General features: G+C 48.1%; 1 protein-coding gene across 1 annotated transcript in view; it reads right to left on the minus strand.

Moving 5' to 3' along the window:
* Positions 1–16,777, minus strand: part of IL1RAP (interleukin 1 receptor accessory protein) — a 44,298-nt gene extending 27,521 nt beyond the window's left edge. Inside the window, exons 1-3 of the mRNA XM_056850086.1 lie at positions 16,500–16,777; positions 15,600–15,792; positions 10,778–10,943 (exon numbers count right to left, since the gene is read on the minus strand). Of these exons, the coding sequence (XP_056706064.1) occupies positions 10,778–10,943; positions 15,600–15,792; positions 16,500–16,756 (616 nt within the window). The 5' untranslated portion in view covers positions 16,757–16,777. The remainder of the gene's footprint in view (positions 1–10,777; positions 10,944–15,599; positions 15,793–16,499) is intronic.
* Positions 16,778–16,977: the final 200 nt, after the last annotated feature.

Genomic DNA, 16,977 nt, shown 5'->3' on the forward strand with positions numbered 1-16,977 from the left:
GCCCTCCCTCTCATGATCTGCCTAAGGTGATAGAATCAGCCTTGCTGACAGATGGCCATCTAGCCTCTCCAGGGAAGGAGAGCCCACCACCTCCCGAGGAAGCCTGTTCCACTGAGGAACCGCTCTGTTAGAAAGTTCTTCCTAATGTTTAGCCGGAAACTTCTTGGATTTACTGTAATTTCAACCCGTTGGTTCTGGTACGACCTTCTGGAGCTACAGAAAACACCATCCTCCCTATGACAGCCCTTCAAATACTTGAAGATGGTTATCATATCACCTCTCAGTTGTCTCCTCTCCAGGCTAAACATACCCAGCTCCTTCAACCTTTCCTCATCAGATATGCCAACCTACAAAAAATTCATTTCTTTGGGATGCTCTCTGGCACCTACTCTAAGCAGAGACGGTGCATGCATCAGAACATAAGACCCATGCCAGTCCATCTAGCCCTGCATCCTGTTCCTAACCTGGGCCACACAGATGCTTCCTGGAAGCCCGTAAATACAGCATGAAGGTGACCCTCTCCCCTGGCTGCAAATTCTCCAGCAAGAGAAGCCCTGGGGAGTTGAAAGGCACACGCGTGCTGTGGGATCCACTAAAATTAATAGGAGCACCAAAAAGAGAATTGACCTGAAGTTGCGTAGCATTTAAAAAACCCAAAACATTTTATTGAATTCTTAATAAGTATAAACAAGCCATAAACAAAAGGAAGCACACAGCACCAAACAGGAAGGTGTACAAAATCTTACCAAATGAGATGGAAACCAATAAAATGGTTGTTACAATTATAGTTACCAAACAAGAGTTTGTTTAAAATCTTTAGATGATGAAGAAGAGTTGGTTTTTGTACCCCAATTTTCTCTACCTTTAAGGAGTTTCAAACCTGCTTACAATCTCTTTCCCTTCCTCTCCCTACAACAGACACCTTGTGAGGTAGGCAGGGCTGAGAGAATTCAGAGAGAACTATGGGTAAAAACGCATGGTCGCTTTATCCTCCTTTAATCCCTCTTTTAGCCAGAATTGAATGCACATTAGGTGAAACGCATGCATTCGATCCTGGCTAAATCCTGGCTGAAACAGGGATTACAGGAGGATAAAGAGACCAAGCGTTTTCGCCCACTAGCCCACGCTCACCCAGCAAGTTTCATGTGGAGGAGTGGGGAAACCAACCCGGTTCTCCAGATTAGAGTCTGCCGCTCATGTGGAGGAGTAGGAATCAAACCCGGTTCTCCGCTCTTAACCACTACACCACGCTGGATCACAAACTCTAGCCCAAAGCAAGAAGAAGAAGATGAAGAAGAAGAGTTGGTTTTTATATGCTGACTTTCTCTACCACTTAAGGGAGACTCAAACCGGCTTACAATCACCTTCCCTTCCCCTGCCCACAACAGACACCCTGTGAGGTGTGTGGGGCTGAGAGAGCTGTGACTGGCCCAAGGTCACCAAGCTGGCTTCGTGTGTAGGAGTGGGGAATCCGAACCCAGTTCACCAGATTAGCCTCCGCCGCTCATGTGGAGGAGTGGGGAATCAAACCCGGTTCTCCAGATCAGACTCCACCGCGCCAAACCAGCGCTCTTAACCACTACACCACGCTGGCATTAGGATGCCCAATGGCAATAGGGTCTCCATTCTGGGCACCACAAATGAAATTGATTTCATTTTTTATGAAGACCTGAGGGCAGTTTTAATGGAAATCCTGGCTTCTCCAAGAGTTCCAGTCCCAGTCAAGGCTGCCTGTTTGTTTTCAACTCAAGGTGCTGGTTGTGACAACTTGGAAAAATTGGGCCCTGGCCAGCACAGCAGGAGAAGGAGACATGAGGGAGCTGTCCATCAGCACCAGGGACCAGGCCTGACTGAGTCACCAAAGAGAGAGAAGGATATTTTCATCTGAAGGTGAAGGGGGATTCTGGCATTGAGGCCTAAGTCATACCCAGAATGCTATGCATGAACCAAAGTAGTCAGAAGCAGCAGTAACACTCTTGAACCTTATACCACATATCTTAATTACGAAGTATCTCTCTGAGTCTATTTCTTAAAATCCAGCTCTTGACATTTCTGCCTTTGGTCAACCAGAGGGGAAATATGAATATTTCTGGTTTAACTCTGAGGTTTTATAACAATGGAATGTTGTTTGCATATCTCTATATAATGCTGGAGTCTCTCTCAACTTAGCAGTAGGCAATATAACATTATATAGATATATGTAAATTCATTTAGCATTATATAGACACCCCCAGGTCGCCACCACCTCTCTCCCATTTGCAAATGTATTTCCTTCTATCTGTCCTTCTATCTACTGCTGTTGTTTGATATTAAACTTACATATCTTAATTTCAAAGTATCTCTGAGTCTATTTCTTAAAATCCAGCTCTTTAAACCTGCAGTTCCCCCACAAAGGAGGATAACACTGAAAAAGGCAGAGTTCACAAGGTGACGTTGCCCTTTTGGTCTTCAACTGACTGCTGAGTCCAAATAAAAAATGTTTCACAGGGTAGCCATGTTGTTCTCCAGTAGAAGGCCAAGTTTCAAGTCCGGCAGCACCTCAGAGACCAACAAGATTTTTTGGGGTACGAGCTTTTGAGAGTCAAAGAGTCAGAAAAGGGAGCTCTGACATTCAAGCGCTTATACCCGGAAAACGTTGTTGGCTTCTAAGATGCTGCTAGACCCAAACCTGGCAAAACCTGGTCTCCAACAGTATTACTATCAGGACGATCACATTTCCTCCCACACTCTCAGCCTCTTAAGGGGGCTTGTGTGTCAGAGAGCCATGGGGTTAACCCCCGGCCTGTATATTCCCAGGGGAGGCTGCCATGGGCTTGCCTTCTGCTCCCCACAAGTCCAGGTTCTCTGAGTTAAGCTCAGCCAAATCCAGTGCCGCGGAGCCTCCCAAGATACCTTGGTGAGGCAGAAAGGCAGGTATAAATTGCTTACACTAAAATAAAGTCCGCAGGAGGCTCCACATAGGAGCAGACAAATGGCTTCAAGGTCGTGGCCTAAAACACTTTTATTTCTCACACATGCCTCCCCCCATTAGTTCTTTTTATCGACCAGCCTGTTGAAAAGTTTTGGAGAAATCAAAAGCCGACAGAGTGTTTGGGTGTAATTTTGGTTGCTATTAATAAAGAGCTTGGCGCCCTTTCACTTATGGATTTATCTAGGGGTCAGTTTCAACAATATTTCCCTACACTTCTTGGAATATTACTTTTCCCTGCTTCTGTTACCTTATAAAAAGAGGGGGGGGGGAGGGCTTTCTCTTTTATTGTGGCCATGGAGGCCTGTCCACTCAGCTCCCGCCCAAAGCAACCATTACTGCAAAGTGCTCTTTTAAAAGTCAGCCGTTCTTGTGCCTGATGGATTTAATAGCATGGTTCTGACAAACCTTTACGTGGTTTTGAGGGCAGAGGGTGGGCAGAGATGACTGCCAAGCTGGGGGAGAAGATCTGAGCAGAGAAGCCCGACCTCCAGGTGGAATTCTGCCCTGAGACTCAAGAGGCCAACCCTTGCCTGAGATAACACTTTGCAAAGAAAAGCTTATTATTACTATTATCGCTTACTGATACAGTGCCACGCGCTTTATTGAATGATCTGCCCAACAGACAGACTTCTGCCTTAAAGAGATTACAATCGAAATTAAGCTGGGTGGGGGAGATAAGAGAGGAAGAAAAGAGAGAAATGCAGAGTTAGAAATCTAGACAGTCCTCCTCAACAGAATTCACCTACGTGGCAGCAATGAGAATGTTTTGTGTCCTGATCGTAAATCTCCCAGGCCCAGGCGGTGCTCAGGTTTCCAGCCCAATCCCACACAGATTTAGGCATGTTTAAGCTAGTGAATTTCAATGGCTACGATTACTCAGAAAGGGACAGAAGGCAGAGCTGCCTGCCAGTATTGTAATGCCCTGGTCTCAAAGCTACAGTGCAGCCTCATTAGGAGTAATGTGCGCAGTTCTGGTCACTGTGTCTCAAAAAAAAAGTTCTGCAGAGCCGGAAGAAGGTACAGGAGAGGGCAGCCAAGATAATTAAGGCGTTGGAGCACTTTCCTTATGAGAAAGGGATAAAGAGCACAGGGCTTTTGAGTTTAAATATTATTTGGGGGGGATAGAATATGGCACAGGTTTATAAAAGTTACAAATGGGATGGAAAGCGTGGATAGAGCGCATTCCCCATTGAATTTGATGAGCAATAGATACAGGGCAGACAAAAGAAAAAACTTCTTCATGCAAAGAGCAGTTAGCTTGTGGAATTCACTACCCCAGGTCATAGAGATGGCCACTAGTTCACGTGGCTTGAACAGGGGTTTTGACAAATGCATGGAGGGGAGTTCCATAAATGGCTATGACCCATGATGATTAAAGGGACTCCTACAGGGAACAGAGGGGCGCTTGGCACCTCTCCCCTGCCTGTAGACCTTCTGGGGACAACAGGCACTGTGGAAACAGGATTTTGGACTAGATGGACCACTGGTCTGAGTGAGCGCTGTTGATCTCTCGAGCTTATGACCCCAAGCCTGGAATTTCAACACGCGACACGTGTGTGCCATGACCTTCAGCTTGTGTTCGTCCATCAATGTTTCCAGGTTTTCTTGGGACGCTTCAAGCACAAAATGTTCACATATCCCAGCAAACTATTCAGGCACAGAACAGAGTAACGCTATTAGGCCTGAGGACACATTAGGAAGAGTTTTCTAACAGTTAGAGCAGTTCCTCAGTGGAACAGGCTTCCTCGGGAGGTGGTGAGCTCTCCTTCCCTGGAGGTTTTTAAGAAGAGGCTAGATGGCCATCTGTCAGCAATGCTGATTCTGTGACCTTAGGCAGATCATGAGAGGGAGGACACCCTGGCCATCTTCTGGGCATGGAGTATGTGTGTGTGTGGGTGGGTGGGGCGGGGGAAGGTAGTTTGAAATTCCCTGCATTGTGCAGGGGGTTGAACTAGATGACCCTGGTGGTCCCTTCCAACTCTATGATTTTATAATTCTATGGTTCCCCATCAGGATAGTTTCACAGCTGTGTTGGTCTGCAATAGAACAGCTCAACTGGATTCTGACAAAGGGAGCAAATCTGGTTGGTCTCTAAAGTGCTCCTGATCTCAAATCTAGCTATGTCCCCATCAGGGTATCCCATCTCCCTGCTTCTTCAACCCAAACAAACCAATACCGGAGAATTGCAGAGATGTCGCTGAGATTGCTTACTCATATGGAACAGCCAGATTGTGCCCTTCAAAGTCCTGCCCCAGTCAGGAGGCTCACTCTCACCTTCAGCCTGCGTCTCCAGGCTAGGATCCTTCCCCTCGGCTCTTTAATCGCAGCAGCAGGCTGCCACGTTCATCCTATGGGGTTCCGCCTCGAAGCTGCCTGCCCACCCAGGAAGTGGCCCTTGCCATTATTCCTGGACTGGGATCCTGCCTCCCACATCTCAGCCAGGTTCTTGGTCCCCCAAAACATAGGGGCTTCTGGCATAGCTGATGGCTCTCCTCCCCCGGGCTTCCCCCTGCTGGGACCTTTATCCCTTTTCTCCTGGCCACTTCCAACTCCTGCCTACACGTGAAGCCTGCTGGGTAACCTTGGGCTAGTCACAGTTCTCTTAGAGCTCTCTCAGTCCCACCTACCGCACAGGGTGTCTGTTGTGGGGAGGGGAAAGGAAAGAGATAGTAAGCCAGTTTGATTCTTCCTTAAAAGGTAGAGAAAGTTGGCATATAAAAACCAACTCTTCTTCTTGAACCCATGAACACATGAAGCTGCCTTATACTGAATCCAACCCTTGGTCCATGAAAGTCAGTACTGTCTACTCAGACCGGCAGCAACTCTCCAGGGTCTCAGGTAGAGGTCTTTCACATCACCTACTTGCCCAGTCCCTTTAACTGGAGATGCCAGGGATTGAATCTGGGACCTTCTGCATGCCAAGCAGAGGCTCTACCACTGAGCCACAGCCCTTCTTCTTCACTGGGATGTGACTGAACCCTATCAGATCCTGTAAGACTCCACTTGCACAGGCCAGGGGGGAAATGGATGGAAGCCCTTTCACAGTACAGGCAAGCCTGTTCTACAGCTGGGCGGGCAAAAATAATGGTTGGCAACTAAGCCCAGACACAATTTGCAAACGTTGGTACCCAGGGCATCATTTCAGCTGGGGATAAGCCTTAGCCAAATTCTGGGGATTGAATCTGCGACTTTCTGCATGCCAAGCAGATGCTCTACCACTGAGCCCCATCCCCTCCCCAGAGTGAATTCATCCATAGAGTAGGAGTCTTTCAGACAGCTCAGGGTTGTAGAACTGGAGCAGCCATATATAAAAGTGTGCCAGAACAGGGGAGCAGAGACACCACGCGGCTTACTCTCCTGCAGTACTCACAACTTGCTGCCTTTCCTCTAGTCAGCCCTGAACATCACCCACTGAAACTGCAGCCCTCGGACTGTTTATGCAATCAATTATTCTGGGTTTAGGAGAGGCCGAGGCTGGAGTGCCTGACCACTGCCATCTCCAAGACACCCACCAAGAGCAAATGCAAGACATGTTGTGTTTGATGACAAGACCACAGAGGTCAGTGCAATCATAAAAACAGATACAAGCTGCAAAGAGAAGGAAGGACAAGGTCAGAAGAGAATCACCACCCATGAAGCAAGCCAAGGAAAAAAAACAGTCCGTCTTCGTAACAGTTCACCAGGTTTCCCGCTCTAAAGGTAGCTGACCACCAATTAAGACCGTTTGCTTCATAAGGGACAAAGAGCTCCGCCAGGCAGGGCTGGCTGCCTTCAATCTTCCAAGGTGCCCTTTCTTTCTTCCTCTGCCCCACAGAGCTCCTTGTTCCATTCGTGAGTTTTAATTAAACAAGGATGGTTACGGCTCAGAATCTCATAAGAACATAAGAAAGGCCCTGCTGGATCAGATCAAGACCCGTCAAGTCCAGCAGTCTATTCACACAGGGGTCAACCAGGTGCCTCTAGGAAGCCCCCAAACAAGACGAGAGCAGCAGCCCCATCCTGCCTGTGTTAAGAGCATAAGAAGGAGGAGAAGGAGAAGAAGGAGTTGGTTTTTATATGGTGACTTTCTCTACCACTTAAGACTCAAAGCGGCTTACAATCACCTTCCCTTCCCCATCCCCACGACAGACACCCTGTGAGGTAGGTGGGGCTAAGAGAGCTGCGACTAGCCCAAGGTCACCCAGCTGGCTTCGTGAGGAGGAGTGGGGACACAAATCCAGTTCACCAGATTAGAGTCCGCCGCTCATGAGAAGTGGGGAATCAAAGCCGGTTCTCCAGATCAGACTCCACCGCTCCAAACCACTGATCTTAACCACTACACCACGCCGGCTCTGTGGAAAGCCCTCCCTTGAAACTTGCCAGACACCCACCCTATCAGCATTTAGGCACCAGACTTTAGCTAAAAACTGAGCCCCATCTTCTGTCATTTTGGTGACCTTGGCTTGTTTTTTTCCTGTCTCTTGAGCTTTTACGCCCTGCTTTTTATGATTATTTTTCACCACGGAATTTAACATATATACAGAACGTTCCACTGTGGGAAGACAAGTTTCACAAGGCTGTTTTATCGATGCTCTGCTTTCAATTTGTAGTTCCATTGTCATATTTTCTCTCTTATTCTTCGCTGCCTTGAGCAGCCATCAGCAGAGGCCAGCCAGAAACGACCCAGAAAAATAAACTGAGCCAGCAGGGTGTAACAGTTAAGCGTGCCAAGCTTCGATCTGGGAGACCCAGATTCTAATCCCTGCTCTGCCATGGAAGCTTGCTGGGTGACCACGAGCCATTCACACAAACTTTCAGCCTAGCCTACCTCACAGGGCTGTTGTGAAAATAAAATGGATGAGAGGAGAATAATGTAAGCTGCTTTGGGTCCCCCATTGGGAAGGAAGGCTGGGTATGAATGAAGTAAGTAAATAAACAAAGCAATGCCTAAGCTAATTCCTGGCTGTCTTGAGATGCATAAAGCAGTGGATGATGTCTCCAGAGCAGAGCGAAGTCTCCATTAAGGAAGATATTAATAGGTGGAAGGAATACCAAGACTCTTCCCTGCCATATTCCAGAACATGTTATCAGAAGCTGGTCTGTTACATTCACAGGTTGCCTTCCCCTTTCTAGGCCTCAAAAGATTTCTGGCTTGACTGCTAACAGCCTCACTTCAGCCTTTTGCTTGATTCAGCCTGGGGCATCTTTGTGGGACAGATAAGAACATCAGAAAAGCCCTACTGGATCAGACCAAGGCCCATCAAGTCCAGCAGTCTGTTCACACACAGTGGCCAACCAGGTGCCTCTAGGAAGCCACTAACAAGAAGACTGCAGCAGCAGCATCCGGCCTGTGCTCCACAGCACCTAATATAATAGGCATGCCCATCTGATCCTGGAGAGAAGAGGTCTGCATCATGCCCCGTATCCATATTTACTAGTAGCCATGGATAGCCCTCCACGAACATGTCCACTCCCCTCTCAAAGCCTTCCAAGGTGGCAGCCATCACCACGTCCTGGGGCAGGGAGTCCCACAATTTAACTATATGGTGCAACATGTAGGGTCAGGATGCCCTTTTGTGAGAACCAACCTTGTTGCCTGAAATTGTTTTGCCAGTTCAGAAGCACAACAACTTTTGTTCGTTTTGAACAAGAGATCGTTTTACGGAGGGAGACACAGAGCCTGAAGGCGATGCCAAAGAGACTCTGACTTAACCATCCTTATTTCTTATTTTGTTTCAACCCCTTTTTATTTTTCGGTGAGGGGAATAATTTGATTGAAGGATTTGCCCCACTTTTCGGATGGGCAAAAGACCGGACCACTCTCATAACTGGGCCACTAATAGTGCTTAGTCGAGAACTGTGAGATCATCTCCCGAAAAGGGAAGTCTGTGAGAGGCCCACATTAGGAGACCCAGGTTGCTTCCAGACCAATCAGATCCCAATTTGATTTTGACCCAAGTGAGCTGGAAATCCACACCCCACAATACCCTTGAACCCAGAGATGAAACTGAAGACCACCTGATTTAGGGAGTTTTCCATGGAACCACACTTTGTCCAAATTTCCTATAATCATAGAGTTGGAAGGGACCACCAGGGTCATCTAGTCCAACCCCCTGAACAATGCAGGAAATTGACAACTACCTCCCCTCCACACACCCAGGGACCCCCTACTCCATGCCCATGTGGGACGTTTAACAAACTGAGGCCTGTTTCTTGCCTGTAAACTGGGACTCTAAACGAGGATTATGCTGTGCTTTAAAATCCCAGTACAGGGGGGCAAGAAACAAACCTCAATTGGTCAAAGAGCCGAAGCTCAGACTTTCCAACAAATTGTGGTTAGACAGAATACAGTCTGAAGGACTTCAGGCTTCTTCACTTCACACATTGTTATTTGTTATGTGACGCCTGAATGCAGTCAGGATATGACACGTTCCTTTACTCCTTGAGCGGTTCCGTGCAGCTGGGGGAGGGGGTGTCAGTGACCCTTTCCAAACATCAGATGTGGTAATTGCAATGCTTGGGGGGGGGATGAGCATCTCCAGGCTTGGTCCTTCCTGACCCCACCATCTTCACTGACAGAGAAGACCCCCCAGAAAACTCCTTAGCAATTTTTGTTGCTGATGTTTTGAGAGCCATTCTCAATAAATCTAGCTTCTCCAGTGCCCCCACGAACACATGAAGCTGCCATATACTGAATCAGACCTTTGGTCCATCAAAGTCAGTATTGTCTACTCAGACCAGCAGCGGCTCTCCAGGGTCTCAGGCAGAGGTCTTTCACATCACGTACTTGCCTAGTCCCTTTAAATAGGCCTGCCAGGGATTGAACCTGGGACCTTCTGCATGCCAAGCAGATGCTCTACCACTGAGCCATGGCCTCCCCCCGGGGTCCATGGCCCACCTTCTCCTCATCCTTGTGTGTGTTAAGTGCTATCAAGTTGCTTCCGACTTATGGCGACCCTACGAATTAATGCCCTCCAGAATGTCCTATTCTCAATAGCCTGGATCAGGACTTGCAAACTGAGGGCCGTGGCTTCCTGGATTGAATCAATTCATCTAATGTTGGGTCTTCCTCTTTTCCTGCTGCCTCATCCTTACTTATGAAGAATTAAGACATCTTTCATTTTTCTTCCTCAAAATTCTAGCCACTGTTCTGCCCCCACCCACCCACCCACCCAAAGAAGTCCACAACCAGTGAAGACCTTCATGCCTCCAGTTCATACAAACAGACCACATGGACCCAAGATGCTGCCTTCTCCTGAATCAGACCATCAGTCCATCAAGGCCAATACCATCTACTTAGACTGGCAGCGGCTCTCCAAGGTCTCAGACTGAGGTCTTCCATATCACCTACTGCTTGGTCCTTTTAACTGGGGATGCTGGGGATTGAACCTGGGAACTTCTCCATGCAAAGCAGAGGCTCTACCACTGAGCCATGGCTCCTCCCCATGAAGCTGCCTTCTACTGAAGCAGATCCTTGGTCCATCAAGATCAGAACTGGCTACTCAGACGGGCAGCTGCTCTCCAGGGTCTCAGGCTGAGGTCTTTCACATCACCTAAAGCCTGGTCCTTGTAACTGGAGATGCTGGGGATTGAACCTGGGACCTTCTGCATGCCAAGCAGATACTCTGAGCCATGGCCCCTCCCCAGCAATAAACTCATGTGTTTATAACTGGGGATTATGGGGATTGAACCTGGGAACTTCTCCATGCCGAGCAGATGCTGCACCCCCTGAGCCCTCCCCTACAGTGATCACATGCTAAGAGATCCTGCCCTCACAACCCCCACTTTGACCCCACCCATACACGGATCTCCCTGTCCCCTCCTTACCTACCACCTTGATCCTGAGAGTTCGAGTCAGCATGAAATCCTGGCCATTCTCCTTGTAGGTCACAATGCAAGTGTAGTTCCCCTTGTAAGCCTCCCGCATGAGGCCAAACGTGAGGATGAGGCCATTGGGGTACCGCTCGGGAAAGCCGTTCACAGAGACACAGTTCTGAAGTTATCAGGGAGAGAAAAGACGCCCCGTGACGGACAGGAAATGCAAAAGCCATTCTTAAGCACAGCTTATTTTGCAACCTCTGGAGAGAAGGCCCTACCTGGGGCTTGAAAACCCAACTCAGTTGTGTTCAGTTTTGGGCACCACAATTTAAGAAGGATGTAGACAAGCTGGAACGTGTCCAGAAGAGGGCAACAAAGATGGTGAGAGGTCTTGAGACCAAGTCCTATGAGGAAAGGTTGAAGGAGTTGGGTATATTCAGCCTACAGAGGAGACTACTGAGAGGGGATATGATAACCATCTTCAAGTACTTGAAGGGCTGTCATATAGAGGATGGTGTCGAGTTGTTTTCTGTTGCCCCAGAAGGTCAGACCAGAACCAATGGGTTGAAATTAAATCAAAACAGTTTCCAGTTAAACATTAGGAAGAATTTTCTAACAGTTAGAGCGGTTCCTCAGTGGAACAGGCTTCCTCAGGATGTGGTGAGCTCTCCTTCTCTGGAGGTTTTGAAGCAGAGGCTAGATGGCCATCTGTCAGCAATGCTGAATCTATGACCTCAGGCAGATCATAAGAGGGAGGGCATGGAGTAGGGGTCACTGGGGTGTGTGTGGGGGAAGTATGAATTTCCTGCATTGTGCAGGGGGCTCTGCTAGATGACCCTGGTGGTCCCTTCCAGCTCTAAGATTCTATGAACTCTACTGGTTCTGCTCAGCCCGCTTCTGGCTCTTGCAATGTCAGCATGCACAGCTCACAAGGGCCCAGGCTAGCAGTCATTCTCATTCTGTACAAAAGAAATCTGAACTTTTCAAGATGCTCAATTTGTGCTCTGCGCATGAGCTGGCGCTACTGCAGAAGGGCAGAAGGCACCCCTGGGGCAGCGGAAGGCTTCTCCCACCCAAAAAGCAGCTTCATTTGCACGCTGCTTCCTTGATAGTTTTGGAAGACTGTGGGGGTGGGGGGTGGCATTGCCATCAACACGAAATGCTGGCAACAGGCGTTTGGCCGTCATCCTGTCCAAGTCACATCCATCTTTACGTGCCGCTTCCAAGGAAGGCAATCTACTATTTTTAATGGGGTTTTATTAGCGGGAGGGATGACTTGCCATCTGCAATATATATATATATGTCTTCGGAAGGATGGTTTCATTTTGCTAATTGATCGTTGGGATTTGAATTTAAATGGATGAGGCCCAGCAGTCAAGTGAAGCCATTCCTCTGAGCCCGGAAGAAAAGAGATGATCTATGAGACAGAAGACCAAACGGCATTTCTGCAACGAGGGAATTTGTGTGACCCACATCTGCTCTGGATGACCCTCCTCCCCCTTCCTCGGCGGCTGGCAAAGGAGGGGGAATGGGAACAGGACCGTGAATTCTCCATAGTTAAAAAAAAGTGTTGAAATGCTGTGGCAAAGAAACACAGAATCTGTAATATGCACTCCTTTCATAAACTGTGTACATTTCACTGTCTATGGAACATGTCCCAGGGAAGGGCCTCGGGCACACAGGGTCACACACATGAAGCTGCCTTATACTGAACACATGAACACATGAATCTGCCTTGTACTGAATCAGACTCTTGGTCTATCAAAATCAGTATCGTCTACTCTGACTGGCAGCGGCTCTCCAGGGTCTCAGGCAGAGGTCTTTCACATCACCTACTTGTCTAGTCCCTTTAACTGGACATGCCGGGGATTGAACCTGGGACCTTCTGCATGCCAAGCAGATGCTCTGCCTCCCTTTTCCTATCCCCTCCGAGTAATTCAAGTGTACCCTCGGAGCTTAGAAATATTGCTACTCAGCACAGTTTTAAGGGAAAGCCAGAGGGGAAACAGACCCTTGGTGTCCACCAGGGTCAGTATTGTCTACTCAGACTGGCAGCAACTCCGCAGGGTTTCAGGACAGATGTCTTTCTTTTCACCTACAGCCTGATCCTTTCAACTGTAGACACCAGAGATTGAACCTGGGACTTTCTATGTGCAAAACAGAGGCTCTTCCACTGAGCCGCAGCCCCTTCCCAAGACACTAAAGCCCCAGCCTATTCCACATAAATCCTACTGAAGCCCTCCTTGGGCTAGTCACAGCTCTCTTAGAGCTCTCTCAGCCTCACCTACCTCACGGGGTGTCTGTTGTGGGAAGGGAAGGTGATTGTAAGCCTGTTTGATTCTCTCTTATGTGGCAGAGAAAGTTGGCATATAAGAACTAACTCTTCTTCCTTGGGCACCTGAGACATAATCAGGCAGTAGCTGTACCCTTTCAATCCTAATATAGTGGTGATTCAGGATAGAAAATGTTTTTTTTCTTAAAGGCTGACAACCTGAGATTCTCCAGACGCTTAATTCTGGGCTTCTGTCATTTGACAACAGGACACACATGCAACATCTTGGTCCTGATGATCAGCAAGGACCTCTACTGGAGAGCTCAGAGGCCACGTGGACTACCAGGAGGTGGATCTGACTTAAATGCCATTCACTCTAGCCCCCGGCTGTTTCCCAGAGTGACCAATCAAACATCCATGGAAGATCTACCAGCGGAGTATGGAGGCAAAAGCCTCCCCCTGGCCTTGCTTCTCAGCAACTAGTATTCAGTGGTACACTGCCTCTGAGCATGGAAGTTCCATTTAGGCACCATGCCTAATGGCCAAGGATGGACTGATCCTTCAGGAATTTGCCTAATTCCCATCTAATCTACTGGCTATCTCCACACTCATGGCAGGGAGTTCCACAAGTTTTTTATGCATTGTGTGAAAATGTCCTTTTGTCCGTCCTGAATCTACCTCCTGTCAGCAGGGCAGGGCAATGTTCCTGTAAATATTTTATGTTTGGTCAAAGGACCGTAATAAACAATGTATATCTTATACCTCCCGTCAGCTTCATTGAGGGCCCCTAAACCCTGAATGCCTTTCAACTAAGTTGTCCAACAGGGAAGAAGCTCGGCTGGTTATGTGGCCGAGGGATCCCCTGGAATCTTTAAGATAGATCCAGAGGCTGGCTATGTTGGTCTGCAGGAGAACAGCTGGATTTCAGCCCAGGAGCACCTTAGAGACAAGATTTTCAGGGTATGAGATTTTGAGAGTCAAAGCTCTTTAGAGAAGGGAGCTTTAACTCTTGAAAGCTCATATCCTAAAAATCTTGTTGGTTTCTAAGGTGCTACTGCACTTGAATCTAGCTGAAACCATTAATATATTACACCTGTCTTCACCAAGATCTGGCTTTAAAGCTGAATATGACCTGAACTATAACTTGTTACCGAGAAGGCTCTCCAAATAGACTTTAATGGCATATATAATGAAGTGTGTGAGAGGCAGATAAAAGAAAAGAAACAAATTGGACATTATCACATATCTTTGGCTCATCATGCCTCATCCAAAATTACATTTGCAATTACCTTTTTTGCACCTGCTTCCCAACGCACCTTGGGAAATATCACTGCGTTCAACGTTTTTCAGCATTGTGAAATGCGACTACTGATGTATTACGGTGTTTTCATTCTAATCTCCTGCGACATTACCAGAGCGTGCTGCCTGACATTGCACTGTGGGCCAATTTTATTCCCATACTAGGTAAAAAGGATCTATAAAGGGGCTAGTCCTTGGTGAGGAGAGGACAGCTTTTGCTGTGGCAAAAAGAGGTCTTTCACATCACCCACTGCCGGGTCTCTTTAACTGGAGATGCCAGGGATTGAACCTGAGACCTCCTGCATGCCAAGCAGAGGTTCTTCCACTGAGCCACAGCCCCTCCCCTATGGGAAGGTCCATACATTAGCAGCCAAGAGCCTGTTTGGCAGGCAGAAGGTCCCAGGTTCAATCCCTGACATATGCAGTCAAACTCAGAGGTTCAGGGATCTGGTGCCAGGAAGGACCTTTCTTGGCTGGGGAGCTCCTGCTGGTCATAGAAGATAATGATGAGTCAGACTGGCCCAGATCAGGCTGCTTTGGTCTACAGCAATATTTCCCCCCTTTCTGTGGCACTGACAGGCTCCAGGGCTCCATGGTAGAGCATCTGCTTGGCATGCAGAAGAATCCAAGTTCAATCCCTAACACCTCCAGTTAAAGAAGAAGAAGATGAAGAAGAGTTGGTTTTTATATGCCGACTTTCTCTACCACTTAAGGAAGAATCAAACCAGCTTACAATCACCTTCCCCTCCCCACAACAGACACCCTGTGAGGTAGGTGGGGCTGAGAGAGCTCTAAGAGAGCTGTGACTAGCCCAAGGTCACCCAGCTGGCTTCATGTGTAGGAATGGGGAAAACAACCCAGTTCACCAGATTAGCATCTGCCACTTGTGTGGAGGAGTGGGGAATCAAACCCAGTCCTCCAAATCAGAATCCACCGCTCCAAACTACCGCTGTTAACCACTGCAGAATGCTAGCTCCCCACCACGGCACTAAGTGATGTGAAAGACCCTGGAGAGCCACTGCAGCCTGACTACACAATACTGAACTTGATGGACTGGTGGTCTGATTCAGTAGAAGGCAGCTTCGTGTGTGCGTTCCAATGTGGGAAGGAGGTTCACTCCCGGACCCTGCTATGTGTACAGCCTACCTGCCACAGCCCATCAGCATACCAACCCATAGCAGCCTAGCTCAGCCCAGACAAAGGCGGTCACATCAACCACTCTTCCCATAACCCATTCTCTGGCCATCACGGCCCTCTCACCATAAGCCACTGGACCTTCGGCTTGACTCCAGCCGGAAAAAAACCGTCTACATCTGGGCACTTGAGGTTGACGTTGGTGTGTTCCAAGTAAAACATCAAGTTGTCCGGCTTAACGAATTGGCTGACGCAAGAACCGGGGTCTTTGTTGACCACGTCCAGGGGGAAAGCTACTTTACTGCAGTAGGTAGCATTTCTGGAAGGGAGTGGAGAGGAAAAGGTGGTCACCACTCTGAACACACAGAAGGGGGTCAGGAAGAACTATTCACTCTTAAGATGCGTAAATGTGACGTACATTCACAGAAACCAAGGAAGAGGAAGACCTTCTTCAAGCAATGCATAACCAACTCTGTGGAACTCAGAGCCGCGTAATGTTTTGAGAGAAACCAACGCAGGAGTTCTGTGTCTACCACTCCCAGGTTCTCCAGATTAGAGTCCACCGCTCTTAAGAAGAAGAGTTGTTTTTTATATGCCGACTTTCTCTACCACTTAAGGGAGACTCTGTCAAGATAGCAAGTCATTGCATATCAGGAACCTTCACTCCCCCACCCCACAACAGACACCCTGTGAGGTAGGTGGAGCTGAGAGAGCTCTAACAGAGCTGTAACTTGCCCAAAGTCACCCAGCTGGCTTCATGTGTAGGAGTGGGGAATCAAACCCAGTTCTCCAGATCAGAGTCCACCACTCCAAACCACCGCTCTTAACCATTACACAATGCTGGCTCTCTTAACCACTATACCATGCTGATACTTGTTTTAAGCAGCTCAGCATTTTGTGCTGTTTTTTGGTCTGGCTGGTGTTTTTAATGCTGAGTTTTTAATACTTTAGGCAGCGGCCTCAAGGAGGTTTTCTGAAGAGGAGGCATAAAAAAAATGAACAAAAAATAAGCAAAGACAGGGTTACCTGAGCATACATGTATAGTTGCCCGTGTCGTTAAGAAGCGCAGGCCGGAACCACAGCGTATCCTTCTCCTTGCTGATGCGGTTGTCGGGAAGACGGAAGTTGATGGGCTCCTCCAGGTCCCGGCCTTGCCCGATCCAATACCAGATCAGGGTCAGGCCGGCTGAGTGGGCAGTGCTGTAGTTATACTTCAAGAAGGCCTCGAAGAGCGGACATCGGATTTTGGCTGGTTCTCCATTGTAGACCGGCTTGTGTTTCATGGTATCGACTCCCCAGTCATCACAGCGTTCTAGGAAGAAAACAAATCAGCAAATGGATGCTGATGGGGGAGGCTAAAATCAACCTGCATCCACCAGATGATGTGACACCAAAGAAATTTTTATTTACATGCTGGCTTGCCACAAACATGTGCCAAGACGACTCACCGCACATGAAAAATACAGGTCTGAAAATTAGCAAAGCCCAAACCCAAGGATAGCCA

Source organism: Euleptes europaea, chromosome 5, assembly GCF_029931775.1.
Source record: "Euleptes europaea isolate rEulEur1 chromosome 5, rEulEur1.hap1, whole genome shotgun sequence".
In the NCBI taxonomy this organism is placed as follows: Eukaryota; Metazoa; Chordata; class Lepidosauria; order Squamata; family Sphaerodactylidae; genus Euleptes; species Euleptes europaea.